At 39.3% G+C, this 18262-nt stretch overlaps 1 protein-coding gene across 7 annotated transcripts in view; it reads left to right on the plus strand.

Annotated features, from left to right (window-relative positions):
* EML1 (EMAP like 1) overlaps window positions 1–18262 on the plus strand; it is an 883632-nt gene that overhangs the window by 629351 nt on the left and 236019 nt on the right. For 4 of the 7 annotated variants that reach the window (XM_078660158.1, XM_078660155.1, XM_078660156.1 and 1 more), the window contains exons 4-5: window positions 5224–5274; window positions 13294–13428. In XM_078660158.1, the coding sequence (XP_078516284.1) occupies window positions 5224–5274; window positions 13294–13428 (186 nt within the window). The remainder of the gene's footprint in view (window positions 1–5223; window positions 5275–13293; window positions 13429–18262) is intronic. The other 3 variants (XM_078660161.1, XM_078660160.1, XM_078660159.1) reach the window with 1 other exon arrangement.

Genomic DNA, 18262 nt, shown 5'->3' on the forward strand with positions numbered 1-18262 from the left:
ATCCAGACAACTGTACAGTGGGGTACTCCAGGCAGAGGAACACAGCTTTCCATGCAGAGGACTTTTCCATCCTAACAAAATGAATAATTATTTCCGATAAAGCCATCAGTTTTAGATGGTGACTAACAAAATCTGATAGTATGGGTATCTTGTGCAAATTAGTGAGTGAAATTAGAAAGAGAAGAATCCAATAAGAAAATTTAAACATGGGCTATTTGTAAGGGATTATGAGGTTTCAGTGTTCAATTCAACTTCTCTGTTCCCCCACTAGTATCTATTCCTCATTTATAACTAAGACTGAAATCTCTCAATTATGTCCTTGTTAAAGACTTTTGTCTCTGTGGTGGATTTTGGTTGTCCCTTCATAGATGCTTCTTGATAAACCTTCATTATAATCATTGCTCACTGTACATTAGTAGTTTGTGTAAGGCCTTCACGCCATTATTCATAGTTTTCTCTCACTTCCAAATTGTCATTATCCCCAAAAACAAAAGTCTTGCTACCCCCCCCCCCCTATATGGACATGAGCATGATAATAAGTGTAAATAAAAGGTAGTGGAATGACTTAGTTCTCTAATGAAACAGCACTTGCAAATGTATAATGTTTTTATGAATGAGTCCAAAATGCTCCAGAGTCTACTAATTATGGGCCAAAATGCTCCACACAACGGGAATGTCCGATAAATGGACATTTAAAAAAGAAACAATTGTCTAAATATCTAATTCAGTTAAATTCTTGTGTTTTTAATCCATGTTTCACACTCTGTCAATTTCAGATCTGTTTTACCCAGATACACCCACCCACAAGATCTTAGATACATTTCTACATTACTTTATAGCAGGAGGATGACTCCTCTGTGGACAAAACATTGATAATCTTGCAGCACAAAACTACCTTTCTTAGTATAAATAACATCCGTTTTCGTACACTCATTGACGCATGCCCATTACAGGCTATCTTTTACTATTCAGTCATTGTTATCTATTAACTTATTAAATCCTTGTGAATATTTTGCCCCTCTTCCTGCTCCACGTCCCAACTGCCCTCCATGGTAAATTTATACGGTATTTTACATGTTCAGTTTGCAGTGAGAAGAAAACATGCCAAATCTTTCTTTTCACTCTTATCTGCATCTGAGGTGATTTCTGATTCTATATTACGGTCCTACCCCTTTAAATCCTTGAATTCTCTTTGGCATAATTCATAGTTTTTTGCAAATGTATAAAGTATGCTTTCAAAATAATCTTCTCTGTCTCAAATGAACATACCCTGTTTACTTAATTTCACTTCTTGGTTATTCTAATCTCTTTTCCATTTTCATCTTGAAATTATCATGTAATATTTGTCTTTCTGAATATGGTATAATGCATCCCAATAATACATTATGGGTCATGTCATATTGCATCCCCCGTAGGGCATTGTGTGGTATGTAGGTTTATTCCGTACTCCTTCATTAAAGACTGATGACCATGATTGAATTACTTTAAAAACAATATTATTGACTTTAATTTAACACTACCAGCCAGTGTAGTGTGACATCTATGATGCAGTATTGGGGTGTAAGAGCAAGAAGTAAGAATGTAATTTTATATAGCCACTAGAGGGAGTCAAATATATGAACTGAATAAACGTATTAAAACTAGGCATCCCATAAGTAACCAATGGAGATGCATTATAACACGGTCAGAAATCCAATAAAAATGACTATAGAAATTGAAAAAGGACTTATGATTGTGTTCAAGACCATGACAGGTAGAGACACATCATTGTCAATGAGTTATACTTCCCAATAAACAAAGACGCCAAACAAACCCCTGAGTGTTTTTGTCAAAGTGTGCACTCTTTTTATTCACAATTTGTGTGCAATACATTTAGTTATGCATTTAGGCATGTCAGTGAAAATATCAGGTTATTTAGAACATTGCACTAATAAATGCACATTCACGCATTAAGTACTTTAGTACAAAGGGCACATTTTAGTTTATTACCACAGTATAACAAACTTGATAGTAGAAAAACGCAGATTACTGCCGCGCAGATTGTTTTTAACAATTAATTTACACAGGCAAATAACTTCTAATATATAGGATGCCTCTGTAATGTGATTCACCATGAATCCTGGTTTTGGTCACATACCTTTTGTTAAAACAAATGAACATAATAAAATACTATAGCATATACCAAATACGCATATGCGACATTTTTAGCTTGTTATTGCTCATAATTTAATTAGAAGCTTGTTAGTAAAAGTTAAATAAAAGCTTTAACATTCTAATTGCAACCCTGGTCGCTGTCAAGTAGCTTCAAATGCCTGAGCTTAATCACAGAGTATTGTTTAATAAGCAGTCTGTTCAAGAAAGCTGAACGTTGTAATTACACAATCAGGGACCATGTTACCTATGCCTTGCTGTCAGTAGCTTCAACAAATCTCTAATGTGTATAACCAGAATGGGTGTTTTATGCATTCAAAGCCTGTGTTATCGGAAGTCCTTTATTGATAATACTTAATTTGTTTTCTCTTCTTTTATACTAGAGCAAATAGCATAGCCCAGTATTAAAAAAATATTGATTTCATGCTAACTAATTACACCATGCTAACTAAAACATTACAAAATGAATATGTAATGTTAAAATTGTGAAAGCACATTTGTTTAATATAATCATTTTCTGCCATCTCTCGGTTCCGGTGAATTTATAAACCTTTACAAACCACTCACATTGATGGCTAATGATGTCACCAGAACCCCTAGATGGCAATGTGGGATCATATTAGGGTAACCTTTTATATGTGTTCTATACAAATAATTTGTAATTATCACCAGAACCCTCAGTTGAACCATATTAAATGTTACAGGTTATGCTTTTTTTTTAACAATACATTATTATTTTGCTGCAGTTAGCATGAAGAAGAAATTTTTATACAGGGAAATGTTTATTGAAAGCAGTTGGTCATATACTGCACTGTTTTTGGTTATTTGTAGAAGGAAGAAAAACATAATTTACTAAATAGGTAAGAATGTTGGGATTTGGAAAAGTTTTGTTAAAAAGCACATTCCATCTTTAGGACAAATTTCTTAAACAGATGCTTGTAAGGTATAGCTGACAACTGGCCCTGAAAGCAATTATAAAATGCAGCATTTGATTAGCGTCCATAAAGAGATGCTGATTGAACCAAGGGTACTGGTAAATGTTAGTAGGTTGAAGTTGCTGCCGGTCAGGTACAATTAATAACTGACCCTGATTACAATTCGTAGTTTGGGTACCTTTCATGAAGAATATGCTGATTAAACAAAAGATCATGGTATAGCTCAGCAGAGTGGTATAAGGCTTTCATTGTTTAAATAAACTGTCATGCCCAGCAAACCAATACGCTGGTTGCAAGGAAATCAGACTAGGCATCCCACCAAAAAGAAGATGATTTCAAAGGAATTAAGTAATCTCCACAAAATATAGAAAATATTTCACGGCTATGATTTAACGCATGGCCAGGGAAAGAATACCATTCAGTTTTCAGCGCGTTCTTTTCCCTGTTCTCTGTTCCATACCCAAACATGGCCATCAGAGGTCATTTCAGACATAAACACAGTCTACAGTAGGATATGAAGAGGAAAACCATGGCGAGTCAGTGAAGAAGTAGCGGATTACTATAGAACTAAAAACTGGTTGGGGCAGCGCAGAGTGGATGGACTTTTGTGATGACTTAGATCTTGTAATACATGGGGGCTTGGGCATTCATGGGATCAGTCAGTCAGTTGCATAAAAACCGCTGTGTTACTACAAAGCCATCGTATTTTTGCTATCAGTGGTGGGCCAAAGGGATATACTGAACAAGCTCAACACTGGGCAGCAACAGATAATGTGTGTTTGCAGGGATTTACAGAATGCTCGATGATGAATTGTCTCTTGAAGCACATGAGCCTGCCTGCTCCGGAACTGCAGGCCACCTAATCAGACTTTATTAATGCAAGGAACCATTGACAAAAGAAGGGAGTCGGAGAGAAGGGGGCCTGATGGAATGTGTAAAGGAAATCTAGGTAAGATACATTGTGACCCAATGTAATGAGGGTCTAGTTCAACAGGATCATTATGTACTTGTGTCGCCCAACAGCCAGTGTTGAAATCTTTCTGTTGTACATACAATGGTGTGTTAAACAGGCCCTAAATTAGCACTGATTAGCTCAGTTTGTATTCCCGGCCCTCGCCCACATTGCTCGAGTCTCCTTTTTTCCAAGAACAATGATTTAGGCATTCCATGGCCTGGCTCCTCTGCACTGCAGTCATCTTCTATTAAATCTGCATCCGCTCACTAACCATCTTGCTTTTCAGAAGGCTACAAAACTCATCATTTCTGTGAAATCCCAATCTCTTCTCCTTTGATATGCTTTCTCCTGTTTGTTTAGCTCCATAGTTCCCAACAACATGAAACCAATTGGTGACAGTCCACTTTCTGTTTCATTTCATATCAATGAGCCAATGTGAAGTAAGCCCCTTTCCTGCAGTTACGACTACGCATGAACGTGCATTATTATGAGGCGCTCTTCTGGCTGAAAGAACGTATGGCATCAGTTGTAATAAGACTCTGTTGCAAAGAGTCAATTGTAAGTTAAACAGCTGCCACTTTGTCTTGTCTCTATATTTCACAAGAATACTGCATGCTTCCTCCACACAGTGCTCTCTGTCTATCTGTCTCTCTCTGCACACCCCAGCATCCATTTCTTTGATAAGAATGTCTTTGAAGGTATGCTTACTATCTAGCATCTCTGAAAGCCACATTCTCAACTAGCATGGACCTCCTAGATGTTTCACAGTGTTCTCTATGGTCATAAGAAGAGTGACAGAGTAAGCCAGCCAACATGCTAGATACGGTGGAACAGACTTTAGAAGGGACTGGCAATAAGATCAAATTAATTTATTTTGACTTTTACAAGTGGCCTTCTATATTGTCCGTATTGCCCTAAAGGAAGGCAAGTGGAAGTTGTGATAAGGTAAGACATTATCAAGGCAAAATATGTTAACAGATTTCTAGTTTGTAACTAGTACATGATGAAGCCAAATGTGATTTCTCTTTTATATTTCACATCTATTTTATAAACACTTTATATCAATCACTCTTGTTGCATACCGGTGTACTGTATCTACATTTGTCTATTCTTTTCTCTCTATAATCAACATTTCTGCTCTTCTTTCTACTCTTCTCTTTTGTTCTTTATTTGTGGACGTAGCAAGTCTGAGAGCCTCCTCAGTGCATGCAAACTAAATAAGGCGAACTCCAGGTGAGGGCATATTAGATTTGCTTTCTAATTTAAATTCACTGTAAAGTAGATGTAGTTTTAGATGTAGCTTCCTTCTTTGTTGACGTATAGATGGGCAAAACTTTAAAAGAAAGATGAGATTTTCTACTGTTCATTAAAAAAAGATTGTGAAACATAAATGTCTGCTTTCCATAGTTTTTATCAGTTCGAATTCTATAAAAAATGTATTTGTTTTGTAATGTGACACCCACAAACATCCAAAGACTGGAGATGGGTTTGACAGAGTTTGCATCTATTCAGAAACTGTAATTTTGTCAGAAAATGCCTTTGTGTTTAGTACTTGTGTGGTTGTTTGATATGAATCCAGCAAGACCTTTTGAAAAATTAGCGAATACGCCACTAAAAATGTATTGAAACAATTTGGGTTTTGTTGTAAAACTATAAATGGAAAACCTCTGCAAATTCGTATGTTACATTTTGCACCTTCAGCCCATACTGTTTTGTTGTACCCAGTTAAAATATGTATAACACTTTCTTCTACCCAGGTTCTACCTTCACAGCTACCTCGCAATATGTGAACAGCCAATCGTGAGCGGCAGAATGAGATCTTATACCCAAATCTTTTATGGGATTGCCTTACATACATAAACATCACATGCCACTGTATTGATTAAAAATGTATCTAGTTTGCTTAATAATGTACTTGTGCTTTCAAGTGACTGAAAAGGGACAAACCTCCCAAAAATAACTAAATACAAATAACAATTGTAAAAGGATTGAAATGTTGTATTTTAGGTTATTAAAGTGACACAAATTACGTTGTACCTGTGGTATTGAAGGTAGCACATAGGCACAATCTCTTTCACGTATGCTTAGCCAACAACATTAACAATGAAAGAGTAGAAAGATGGACTTGTATCCTGAATGGCCTCTCTCTGCAGATGTACGGATGGAGGGAGGAGATGAAGGGGCATTCTTCATTCAGTCACAGATAGGCTAAATCTTGTATGAAGATTATGTATAAATAAAAACAATACTATACTGATAAGCAACACCCTCATCTGCCAGACTCCCCGAAGGTGCAAGGAGGCTACTCATTTTGCATTCGGCCCTAGCCTCTCCGTGAAATCTGAACCTAGTAATGGCAACACTAATGAAAATACCTTTTAAACCTAAGCTTACAATAGATTTTAAGTTCCTTATTCTGTAAACATCCTTTCTAATTGCTGTCTCATATTTAAGCAGAGTACATGAATTGCAAGCACCATCACTAGACACAAACGTATACGTGTGTATAAACAAAGGTAAGATGGTTATGACAAGGCATCCAAAGTTTATTTCTAAAGTGCTGTCACACTTTCACAGGAACCAATCTATTCAACTTCTCACACACCTAAAACACAGCTAAAAGACCTTTGGATTCCCGAATGTTAGAAGCGCAATATAATATTGGGAAAACACAAAGGATATTCGAAAAACTAATCATTTCTTCTCTAGGGAAACCACTGCCCTTGAGGTTGGTCCCTTCAATCTCTCTGCACAGGTCCTCACTAGCGGGTGCATTTATAATGTTTTGGAATCTGTAAGCTGCACTCACTGGTGCCCCCTACTGGCCTGCCCTTCTAAATTAAGTCCAATGACCTGGGGCAAAGAGACCCACAACATATTTATTATGTAAATGTTTGCAAACATCTGTTTTGATTTTACATTATTGTTAATGTGAGCATGTGAGTTAGCAGAGGCCCGTGCACCTGCCATTAGTGTTATCCTTGGATGAGCATCGTTTTGTATGACGCATTGATTGCTAATGACGTCTGATGTCCACAGAGAAATGCCGCCAGCCTCTCTACCACCTCTGCATGCTCCTCACTCCTTAGGTATACTTTATACGAAAGCAACACGTGCAAGAGGAATTGTATAGACAATAGAAATGGCTTACACACTGGCAAAAAACACTAATCAGCAAACCAAAAACAAACTAAACAAGAAAGAAGGGAGAAACTTTCGCTTTTTTTCCTAGCTTATGTCTTGTTAAAAGACATATGCTGGTGCAACATGGTCCTCAACACATTTATTCACAAAACATTGTTGTATAGATATTGAGACCCAAAAATAGGGCAGTTTAGGTCAGACAATATTGAAACATTTATTTTGTACATCTCTTCCAACAAAAAAACTTCCACAATACACAAGCTGCTATAGAAACCATGATTTGGCAGCTTGAGGTTCTTTTAGATTTACATATTACCCGACCACCGCCTTCTTGTCCAAAAAGACTCTAAAACGGAAATAACATGTTGGGGCATTGTGGGTTTACTGTCGACCTTGTACTGAGTGACACGGCTCCGCCTTAGTTAATGCCCACATAAAAACATCAATATTATTTACAAGTACTTCCGGACCCAACCACTAGATGGTGGAATAATGCACACTATGTGCATACGGAGGAGTCTCAAGCTACAAAACCATTGCTACAGGCAAGTAACTGGTTTCTTATTTTACCTGAATCATCTCCCCGCTATCATAGAATTATCTTTAAATGTATCCCTGTGAAGACCTATTCAATGTTACACCCATTGTCCCCAAAGGAATAAGAATCCAGCTGCAAAATTTGGCAAAGCCAACTTCCAAGGTTATGTATTAATATCGCCATCAGTCTCAGCTAATTCACTACACTTATCAACAAGACTACTGCATGGTCTAGAACATTCCAACAGTCGGTTGAAACTATGGGCCTGCTACATGAACCACATCTAGGACTGCTCTTAATTATAAAAACTTGTCTTTCAACCACATCATTAACTGGCTCATTTGTTAGCTTTTCTAAAGAATCACTCATGAAAAAGAAGTGCCACAGAGTATAACGAAACTCTTTGTTGGCTGCTCTTCAGGACACTGGAAAAGACCTGGATGAAACAATAAACACGTCAATCTGTGTTAGCGTTAAAAATCCACACAGCCAGAAATACAAGGGCGCGTTAATTTAAAATGCTCACCCTCTGGAGTGGCGCACTGAGCAAAATGCTATGGACTGGAATGTAATCCTAGTGATTGGCAGAGACTGAGACGCTTGCAAGGATTTTACCCATCACCTTCAGTTACTTTCATATATTTCCATACATAGTTACAAAAAGAAGCAACAGTGATTCATTATGGTCAGACTTTGTCGCCTATGCGTGCATTTGCAGGGATGATTATCAAGCAATATCAAAGATTGGATGACTGGTGTTCCCTACGCAGAGTCTGTGGTGGATAATTGGCCTCCCAAGCTTCTTTGAGCCTGAGTAGCTGGGGATGAGCAGTCGAACTCTCAAATCAAGAGGTGGTGTGAGTCGAGTTGCGGTATAACCCAGTTATTATATTGAAAGAAACATGTGAATGTCCTACCAGTTTCCTGAATCGTTGTACACTCGCAAACATGGTTGAAGATGGAGTATATGCCCATGCCAAAATGGTCAGCACTTAAGACCCACTTCTCTAAAGCGCCAGATCAGGTAAACAGCCTTTACAACGAAACTTTTACAACGAACTACCATTACAACGCAACTTTTACAACGCAAACCATTACAACGCATTGCTCTGGAGGGCGTTCTAGGATAGGGAATAGTTTAATTTACTATCCAATAACCTTCCCTAGTGTCCACGGGGACTGGAGTTGGAATAGTAAATTAAACTATTCACTATCCAGCACCCCAAAGCGCTATGCGTTGTAATGGACTGCGATGTAAAAACTGCGTTGTAAAGGCAGACGTTGTAATAGCCTGCGTTGTAATGTCATACATCTGCCAGATCAGGGTCCAAGCCAGTCTGTCTTCATTGCCAATATTCTCCATAACGCTAAAGTGTTGTGTCCTGCTTTTGGCACTTTGGAAGCAGTCTCTTCCAACCGTTTTCAGTGCATTGCTCTAGTTCAGACATCCAACCAACTAGGACGAGGCAGAGTTTTCATCTGCAGAGGGGTTTCTGTAAAGAGACCCCCTTGCCTTTCCCTCAGAATTCACTGCAGTGGTCCAGGCTTCATGACCCTTGCTAAGTAGAACCTCCAGGTACCTGAAACCTTGTGCCTTCCCCTTACGGCTCTGAGACAAAGGAAGCCGGAGAAGAGGGGGCAGTGAGGCTGTCGTTGTTGTTTCTCTGTGGACATCAGACGTCCTCTAGCTAGGAATCCATGTTTCACACGAAAAGATGCCCATGATCATCCAAGATTAGCTCTAATGGCAGGTGCATGCGTCCATTTGCGAGCTCCCATGCTCACGTCAATATTATTGCAAAACCAAAACTAATAATAAATGTGTTCTGGGGCTTCTTTTTGACACAGGTCACTGAATTTAATTTCACGAGGTAGGCCAGTAGGCAACACCACTGATTGCAGTTATTAGATCCCAATCACTATAAATGCACCTACCTGTGAGGACCTCTGTAAATGATGAAGGGAGGTACGCTAGCTACCCTCCCAGAGACTTATGAATTGGGAGACCGACAGAGGGTTTGCGCAATTTCCGAGAACACAAATGGTGGCCAAGAGGAGCACCAAACAATATGGTTTATTGTATCTCTTGGGATCAGAAGCCAAAAACATTTGCCCAAAAACATATAACAGTTTAGGGGATCCTTAGGACAATGGATACATGGTAGGGATATAACAGCTGGGCGGATGATCATGGACATGTGTCCCTGCATTTATGTTAAATGAAGTGTGACCTAATGTCGTCTAACTGCAAACACTGGCCTTAATGAGAAACAGTGCCATGAATGTGGGTTTTGAATGAACCTAACTTAGAATTAACTCTACATATTTTCACATTTCTGTATTGGTTTTACAACATGTAACAATAATATCAGCCTATCTGAGACTAGGGCACAGTGCTAGGAACATACAGAGTGGACTCACAGTAGTTCAGATGTCACACATCTTGAGCCTGGTACTAAACAATATGGTTGGACTGCAGACCAGCATTGCATAAACACAGAAAACCACAGACGTAGTCGTATGGTCTTAATTGGGTTGTCTGACGCTGGCGGGATGTGGCTGGGTACTAGAAGGAACCCACTGTGGTGAGGAACTGGGCATGCATTGTGCGTTGGATAACCATGCCCTAGATTGTGCATCCTCAAATATTGTGAGTGTCTTTAGGCTGTCAGTGGGATTGCAACTGACTTTAGTGCCCATAATGGGACACGGTCCAGTTCTTCCTGACTCGTTGCAGGAGACCCTTAAGTGAGCAATAGTAGATGGGGAGGTGTTCAGGGGGACAGGTGGTCGCATATCATCTTTCGCTTCCAGGTTCCTAATGTAGAGGGCCCAAGTCATTACCATGGCTCTGGCTCCGCTACATCTATGGGTCTCCATAAGGACATCTGATTGAGCTTTTGCTCGCGTTAACAAGATGTGGAGCCAACATTGCATGTCTGAGGCTACATATGATTTCCAAGACATTGCAGTCTGCCATTTGAACAGTATACATGCTAAATCAATGCATTTATGTAGGTTTTTATCCTCCCTGGCCCAAGGCCTAATTAACTCTTTACTTAACATAAATACTTTATAATAAGCTTGTCCTTTTTTATGTTTCATTGCACTTTGCTTCACTGTAAATACTCTATCTTCATATTGATCTATCTGCAGCCCAATGTGGCATACTTCTGCAAGGTTCACCAACACAAAGCTCATAGGAGCAAATGGCATACCATGTTACCTTTGCATCCAGTCTCGAGGTTTGTTCACCCTGCAGCCCTTTGTATATACTATTATATTTATGCATTTGGCTGCTGTGGGAAAAGTGAACCTAGAGCTCCCCTGACCACCATGTTCTAATGTCTCAAAGCCCATGTGGATTAAGACGAGTCATCCGTGGCTAGGCTGCACTGGTAGTCTGGCTGATGAAGGTCAAGAAAGCACTGCTATTTGTAAACTCAAAATGTTTTTGACCATCAACATAATCGTATACATCTGTTTTTCTTGCAGCAAAACTCTTCTACAAATAGCTAAGCAATTAATAGTGCAGCTGATATGAAGTTATGCAAGTTCCTAAGTAATCATTTCTGACAGTCTTGATTTTTTAGTGAACACTGTGTTGCATTCTGGGATTTGAAGTTCTATGCTTAACATTTTACATAGGTTTCCGAAAACTCAGCATGGCTAGTGGTGGGGTCTGAAAAGACAGATTTGGTGATGGCGTCGAATGTGACATGGGTCCCTTGGCATCTATGAAACTGCGAATCAGTTCTACTGAGCCATGGATCCTTTGTGGAAAGAATCTCCAACGTTTTGAAAGGACCGTCAAGTGACGTCATGTCGCAGAGCACCGCCAGTTCTGAATTTCTGGTTTGCAGGGTTTTTTGGGCTTTACTTGGCAAGATGAAAAGTGAAACAAAAATTTCAGAATGCAGTATGCTCATAACAAGCCAGAGCTACCTCACAGTCTTGCACAAAACACGCCCAATTTGGTTAAAATGTGCATTTGGAAATTTTTGGGCAACCTGGACCAAAACTCCACGTTGGATCTATGCCATGTTAAACTAGATTCTAATTCTGTGATAATAACTATGGGCAGCTGGTTTTAAGCTTTTATTTACATTGTCACCTGGATTTTGCAAGGTGATAGGAAATGAAATAGTAAATCTAAAATGTCGGTGAATATCTTTACATTGAAAGTGATGAAGCGGATGGGGGACTGGTGCCTGGAGTTGAGAACCCTGCAGAGGAATGAAACCAGCAAAATAAGGGCGGGTTAAAGGGAAAAACTAGGAGATAAAAAAGATGATCTTCCTGTGTGTTGGGTACCAATAAACATCTGTCATTTCAGCGTCAAGATATCCTTCAGGGTGAACAAATACTTTACAAGTAAATATTACCTTGTATTACAACAAAAAAAAATTCTTATGCTCTACACACTGGGTGGCCTGGCATAAGCATGCCCCTAATAGCTGTCCAAACTACTGCAGTGGAGGCTTAAACTGCTAGTCCATGCCCAGTGAAGGATCCTCCCACAGAGACGATTAAGAGTCGGTAATTGAGTCGTATCCCATGCGGGAAGGAGAATGTAGTGTAGTACAGTTGTAATTTTTGCTCCAGTGGAACCTCTGTCAGATAAGGCTAGGTATTTCTATTTGCTGTAGGTTTCTACGGAAAGTTTTTCCTTGGCTCGGCTGTCCAGTGTTTGTATGCTAGTGGTGCTGAAAGGGTTTCAGATCTCATTCTCTTTTTTTGGCTTCTTTCCTAATTGCCCTTCTCATTGAGAGGAGACCACCTTGAAGTTTCATGGTGGCAGCCCTGACTATTGAATCCTGTCCTGTCTTCCTTTCTTTCTTTCTTTGCTTCTTTCATTCTTTGCTTTTAGGTGCATTCGTTTCCTAAACTTAATTGCCATTGCTTTCAAGATATAGGTACACTGGTTGGACAGCAGAAAGAATGATAGATGTGGCTTTTCCATTTCACCTTCAAAATTTCAGAATCCTTCCCAAATACTTTGCTTTTAATGCCCCCATTTCCTACAGGATATCAACATGTGTAGGATGATTTCAATTTGTTTTCTCTGCACAGGCAACTGTTCGATGTGTTCTTATTCCTTCTTGCTTTCTACTCTATTTTTGCTAGCACTTTAAGTCTCGCTTTCGAACTGCATCTTCTTTCTTCTTTGTAGTGGTCATAAAGCTTATCATTTTGGAAGCATCTTCCGAAGCTTCGAACCTTGGCCGATGTTTTCTAATATCTTTCTCTTTCTCTCCATGCTTCTAATATGGTCATATGCTAGGTCTGCTTGCAGGCAGCCGCATTCAAAAGTATACATTTTGTGATCCATGTTAAAAGTTTCTGAAATGTTAAATGTATAAGTCTACATTCAAAATGATGTGCTATCAAGATGCTTCCTAGTACAATCAGGGGTAGTCTTCCCTTCAACGTGGTTCAATTTTGCTGCAGGATACAGATATTTATCCTTCTCCACAAAGCCTGCTATTCCTTGATAGAGGTGCAATGGGAACATTCAATCTTTATTTAGCATTAGAAACAACTAATACTTCCTTTTTTTCTCCACAAAGCACTGTCAAAAGAACCAGCTCTACAGAGCTTGTATCTACAGGCGGTCGAAGAGAGAGCTTTGGAGACGGCAAAATCAGTCGCAATCGAACCGGATCCACAAGCAGTTCCTCGAGTAGCAAAAAGAATAGCGAAAGGTATGAAAAACAAAACTGGTTTGTGTAATGAAATTCATGCCTGTAGACCTCCTACTCCCTCATTACGCATTGCTTGTTAGTGGGTCCAGTAATTCTGACCACTGGAGATAGCCGAACTGGCCCTAATGGCATTTCCAAGGGTTAGAATAACTGGCAAATAGTAAATTGAGCAGTGACTGTCCATTTAGGAATGGAGAACTGGAATTGCCAAGGCTCATCAGAGATTACGGGCAGCTCATAATGAGGGCTTAAAGGCTGATTTTTCATAATTGTACATTTAATGTGTTTTTGTGAACTTTCTTGGTAGGAAAATAAAAACATTTTATATATATATATATATATATATATATATATATATATATATATATATATATATATATAATACATTTCAAATGTAAATATCACATCAAAAGAAGAGGAAAAAATAGAAATAAGAAAAATAAATAAAACAAATTAAAGTGGGAGGACGCGTTTAAGAGTGCACGTGAAGCCAACAAAGTTCCAAAATAACATCAAGAAAGAATTTTTAAAATATAAAAGCTTTTGGGAAACCTCCTTCAAAATAAAAGCTGCAGCGTTTTGCTTTTTAAGATCATGTCAATGACATTTTACTCAGGGTCTAGAAAGATGTCCCTGAAATTCGGCATGCAAGTTTAGAACATTCTTTTGGTATGGCGAGTAATGCCTTCTCCATTCTGTTGTGTCCCCTATTTACTTTTTCCCACTTAATATTTGCCTTGGAAGTCAGCACTGTATTATCAGGGTACTCAGACATACTCTTTCACCCTAGCCTTCTCTCTCTGTATCTTTCAAACTCTTTTACTAACTTATACCTTGATTTTTCCAACCGTTTCCCTGATTTCCAAAATCCAGTTCCTCTTGTGCTTTAATTTCTAATTCTGTTCCTATGTTTGTATATTCAGATGAATTCTCCCACCCCAGTCTTCTCTCTTTGTATCTGTCAGATTATTTTACTAACCTATACCTTGATTTTCCAACCATTGCCCTGATTTCCAAAATCCTGTTCCTGCTGTTCTTTAATTTCGTATCCTATTCCTTTGTTCGTATACCAAGATTAATTCTCCCATCCCAGTCTTCTCTCTCTGTATCTGACAGATTATTTTACTACTTCTCTTCAATGAAAGTCATCAAGAGCTACAATACTATTAGTGTTGTAATAGTGGCCACATCAGACAAGATTAAATCAACGGCCACCATATGCAAGATTACTACCAGTGATCACTTCAGAGCATCAGCCATGGTTATGAGCAGTAATCTAAAAATGTCTTTGTCAATATGGAATGCCTCTACATGGGTAGTACACAAGAGCCACAACTGCAATGCCTTTTGGCACCACGGTATTACCATTTGTACATAGTCACTCCAATGCCACTTGATTTTTCACTCAATATCAACTTAAAATAGATTTTGGAAAGTCAGCCATTTTTCTCCAAGTGTCAGCTGAGGAGTTCTGAAAATACCCACATTTCCTTCTGGAATGAACACTTGAGCAAATGCTTATTATAAAGAAGCCTGGGCTGCACACAGGAGAGATACAGACGGGTAGCCGGAGAGCTACCAGAAGCTCATGAGCCACTCTGGAAGAAGCCTGTTCGAGGTGGAGCATGTTGGTAGAGTAATGAGAATAGGCCACCTTTGCAGCATTAGTTGCAAGATTAAGGAAGGGCCAATTTCTCCAATTTGGGAATTAGACGAGCACAAGAAAGCACAGCAAGTGCATGCATCCATATACAATAATGGGCATTATTCACAAAATCATTTGTAAGAGTTAAGTTCCACTTATGCATGCTTGTCGATTAAAGTGCGAGTACATATTTTCTCTTGTATTTCTCAAAATGTGAACATGGCCCTTGTTACATGGATTTGCTTATGTGTATATTCAACCAAATGTGGTGGTATTTCACTCATGAGTAGGCCCTCTCCCAGAAGGAGTGAGTAGGCCTTCCATGGTGCGGATACTATGAAAAGTTTGTGAATACCCAGACAGACATCCATGAGTTGGCTCATTAAAAAAAAACATGCCAATGATCCATTCAAACACTCAAACCAGTCAGAGGTGTATCTATATCATGTGAAAGAGTAAATCTGTTTCATGGTAGGAATGGGAACGGCATGCCCAGGGCCGGTCTGGGAACCACAACGGGCCCTGGCAAGGTGCCGCCGAGCTCTTTGAACACCTTTATTACCATTTTATTTTTCGTACTGGCAGCAGCCAAGTCGGGGGTGGGGCAGCAGCAGAGAGGAATACTGTGCACTTAGTTTAAAGTGTGCATGTCACTTTTGTCAGCCGTCTTGCTATGGCCTGCCTGACATGTGCACTTTAAAACTCCAATCCAACTGTCACAGACAGTTGGTTTAGAGCAAGCACAGAACCCCAGTGCTTTAAGGAGAGTTGCCCCAGAGCGCTCCAGCCAATCCTGGTGCTTGCTTGAGCACTGAGATCCTGTGCTGCCATAATGAAGAGGAGCACCCAGCACAAGGCAACAGGTGAGTAAATCTTTTTTAATATAAAGTCGCTTTAATTCACTGACAGCCACAGTGAGAAATTCGCAGTGCCTTCAGTCTCCACTCCAGAGCTCTCAATCGTGACCCGTTATAAACACAGTTTAAAATGGACGACGATTTAGAGCTTTGGCCCTAAGAGCACTGCTTGCTTTTATTAGTGCCTGTCAGTGTGCCTGTCGCCTCGCCTGTGCTTATTGCAGCTGGCCGCTACTGGTACAATTACGCAATTACAGATGGTGAACTCATTTTACATGCACTCAAAAAGGAATGTAGAATTCTGCAATCCTGACTCGTATCCTTGGGCTCTCGTGTGTTCAGATCTCTATTGCCCCACAGCTCGAGTTGTGCTAAATTGATACCTCTGCATATATGCACTTCATTAAAAAAAAAAAAAAGTTACGGTAAAGTTAAGGCTACAAATTAAATTAAAATAAACACGGGAATTCGCAAGTTTTGGTTTACTCAACATTCCATAACTGGCACAGCACTCATGCAAACCATAACTCACACATCAAATGCAGTATTCATTATCTTCTTTTTTATGTGACAGCTGCACTTATAAACGCTGTAAATAGTGTGAAAGATTATATTACATAGAGATGACAATAAATGCAGTATTATTTATTGGCCTAAGTGTGTTAATTCAACAGTGCTTTAAGGTGTTGATAATTAAAAATTGCATTGTATGCCTCTTTCTGATTTTGCAAACGATGTGGTGCACAAGACATCTTTCAACACTTCTCGGTAATATAGCTTTAGTTTATGTCCTGCATAGTGCCTTATACTGCAGGAACAGGATTCAGCCATTGAGGGTTTGTTGCATACATTTGAACAGCTTACTGGATAGTTATTGGCGTCAATGGAAAAATCTATGACTGGGTTGCTATGAACCTCATCCCAGTGGAAATGTATGTACACAAATATGCAACCGAGTTATGGCTTGTAATTACAGGTAATGTATGATGTAAATTAAAAACAGTAAAAAAATAAAACATTTAAAATAATAATCATCTAAACTTTTCTACTGCCACAGCCAATAACTACAACATTGTATAACTGATAGATGGCATTACTGGTAACAATAGGCATGATTGGCATCTCATTTCAAAAAGCAAGCAGGACATAGAGGTATTTAACATTTTCAGGTCTCACTTTAAGACAGCTTTTAGCTGCGTGTTGTAGAAGACTATTGTGACAATACCAAAGTATACAGGGGCTGTGGGTCAGCCCATTTCCATGCTTTTTATTTGATGGCTATGCTTGCTTTTCTTGTGTTTGCCCCTTCCCTAGAGCTTAACATATTTACCATCCTTTTGATTGAATGGCTTGTATCCTTCCACTACTTACATTAGAAGAAATACTTTTTCCTTTTTCGTTGAGCCCTCCATGAGTGCATATGTTTTATTTCTCTTTCCCTCCTGTGCACTGCTAATTTCCCAATTTCTATGTGCTGCTCACATCCCCACCCACTTGTTCGCTGCTTTCCTTACCACTCCTGGCATTTCAAATTGTACCCCCCCCCCAAAAAAAAAAACCTCTGTATGTGTGCTCCCCACTGTGTGCTATTAACTCTATTTTTATTTTTTGGAGGGCTCCGCAGCTGCAATTTGCTACTTAATATATAATTTCTCTTTTATGTGCTTTAATATATTTGTTTATTTTAACACTCCAAGAGTGGCATCCATTATCTTTGAATGGTAAGTTAAAAATAAAAAAAATGGCTGCTGTTATTACGCATAAGTGTGCATATATGGTGATACATGCACGCATATACATCATCACGCTATACCATTTTTTTTTTTTGCTTTTGGAAATGCTATTGTTGGTACGGGAAGGTCTTCTGCATGGTAAGAGAGATGTACCCCTGCTCTGTTTGCCCCATTGTAGTTATTGGGATTCCTAATGCTGCTTTTTTTGGCAAACTTGGATCATAAATGTGTGCCATGACATAGTCCTGCCTCACGGATTGCGATCTTGTTGGATCAGGAAGGGCTTCCAAAGCACTGTCTTCATATTGGTGTAAGTCTACCCTCTTCACCAGAAGTTAAGCCGCACAAGTGTGGTGGTGTCGGCATACTGTGTCCGTGATCAGTAGTAGAGAACAGGACCGGTTTCCACTGCATCACTGAAGTGAGGCCCCAGGCTCATTCTCCTTTTTTAACGTTCCACTGCTGTGTGCTTAACTCACCCTTGCCTATAATAGGTAGATGTGAAAGGGCGTGGGTAATGGAAATATGCTACACAAGGGGTGAAGTGTGGTACAGTGCACACATGTAAATGTGTGTATGCTGGCAGTGTGTGCTTTTAA

Source organism: Lissotriton helveticus, chromosome 9 (genome assembly GCF_964261635.1).
Source record: "Lissotriton helveticus chromosome 9, aLisHel1.1, whole genome shotgun sequence".
NCBI lineage: Eukaryota > Metazoa > Chordata > Amphibia > Caudata > Salamandridae > Lissotriton > Lissotriton helveticus.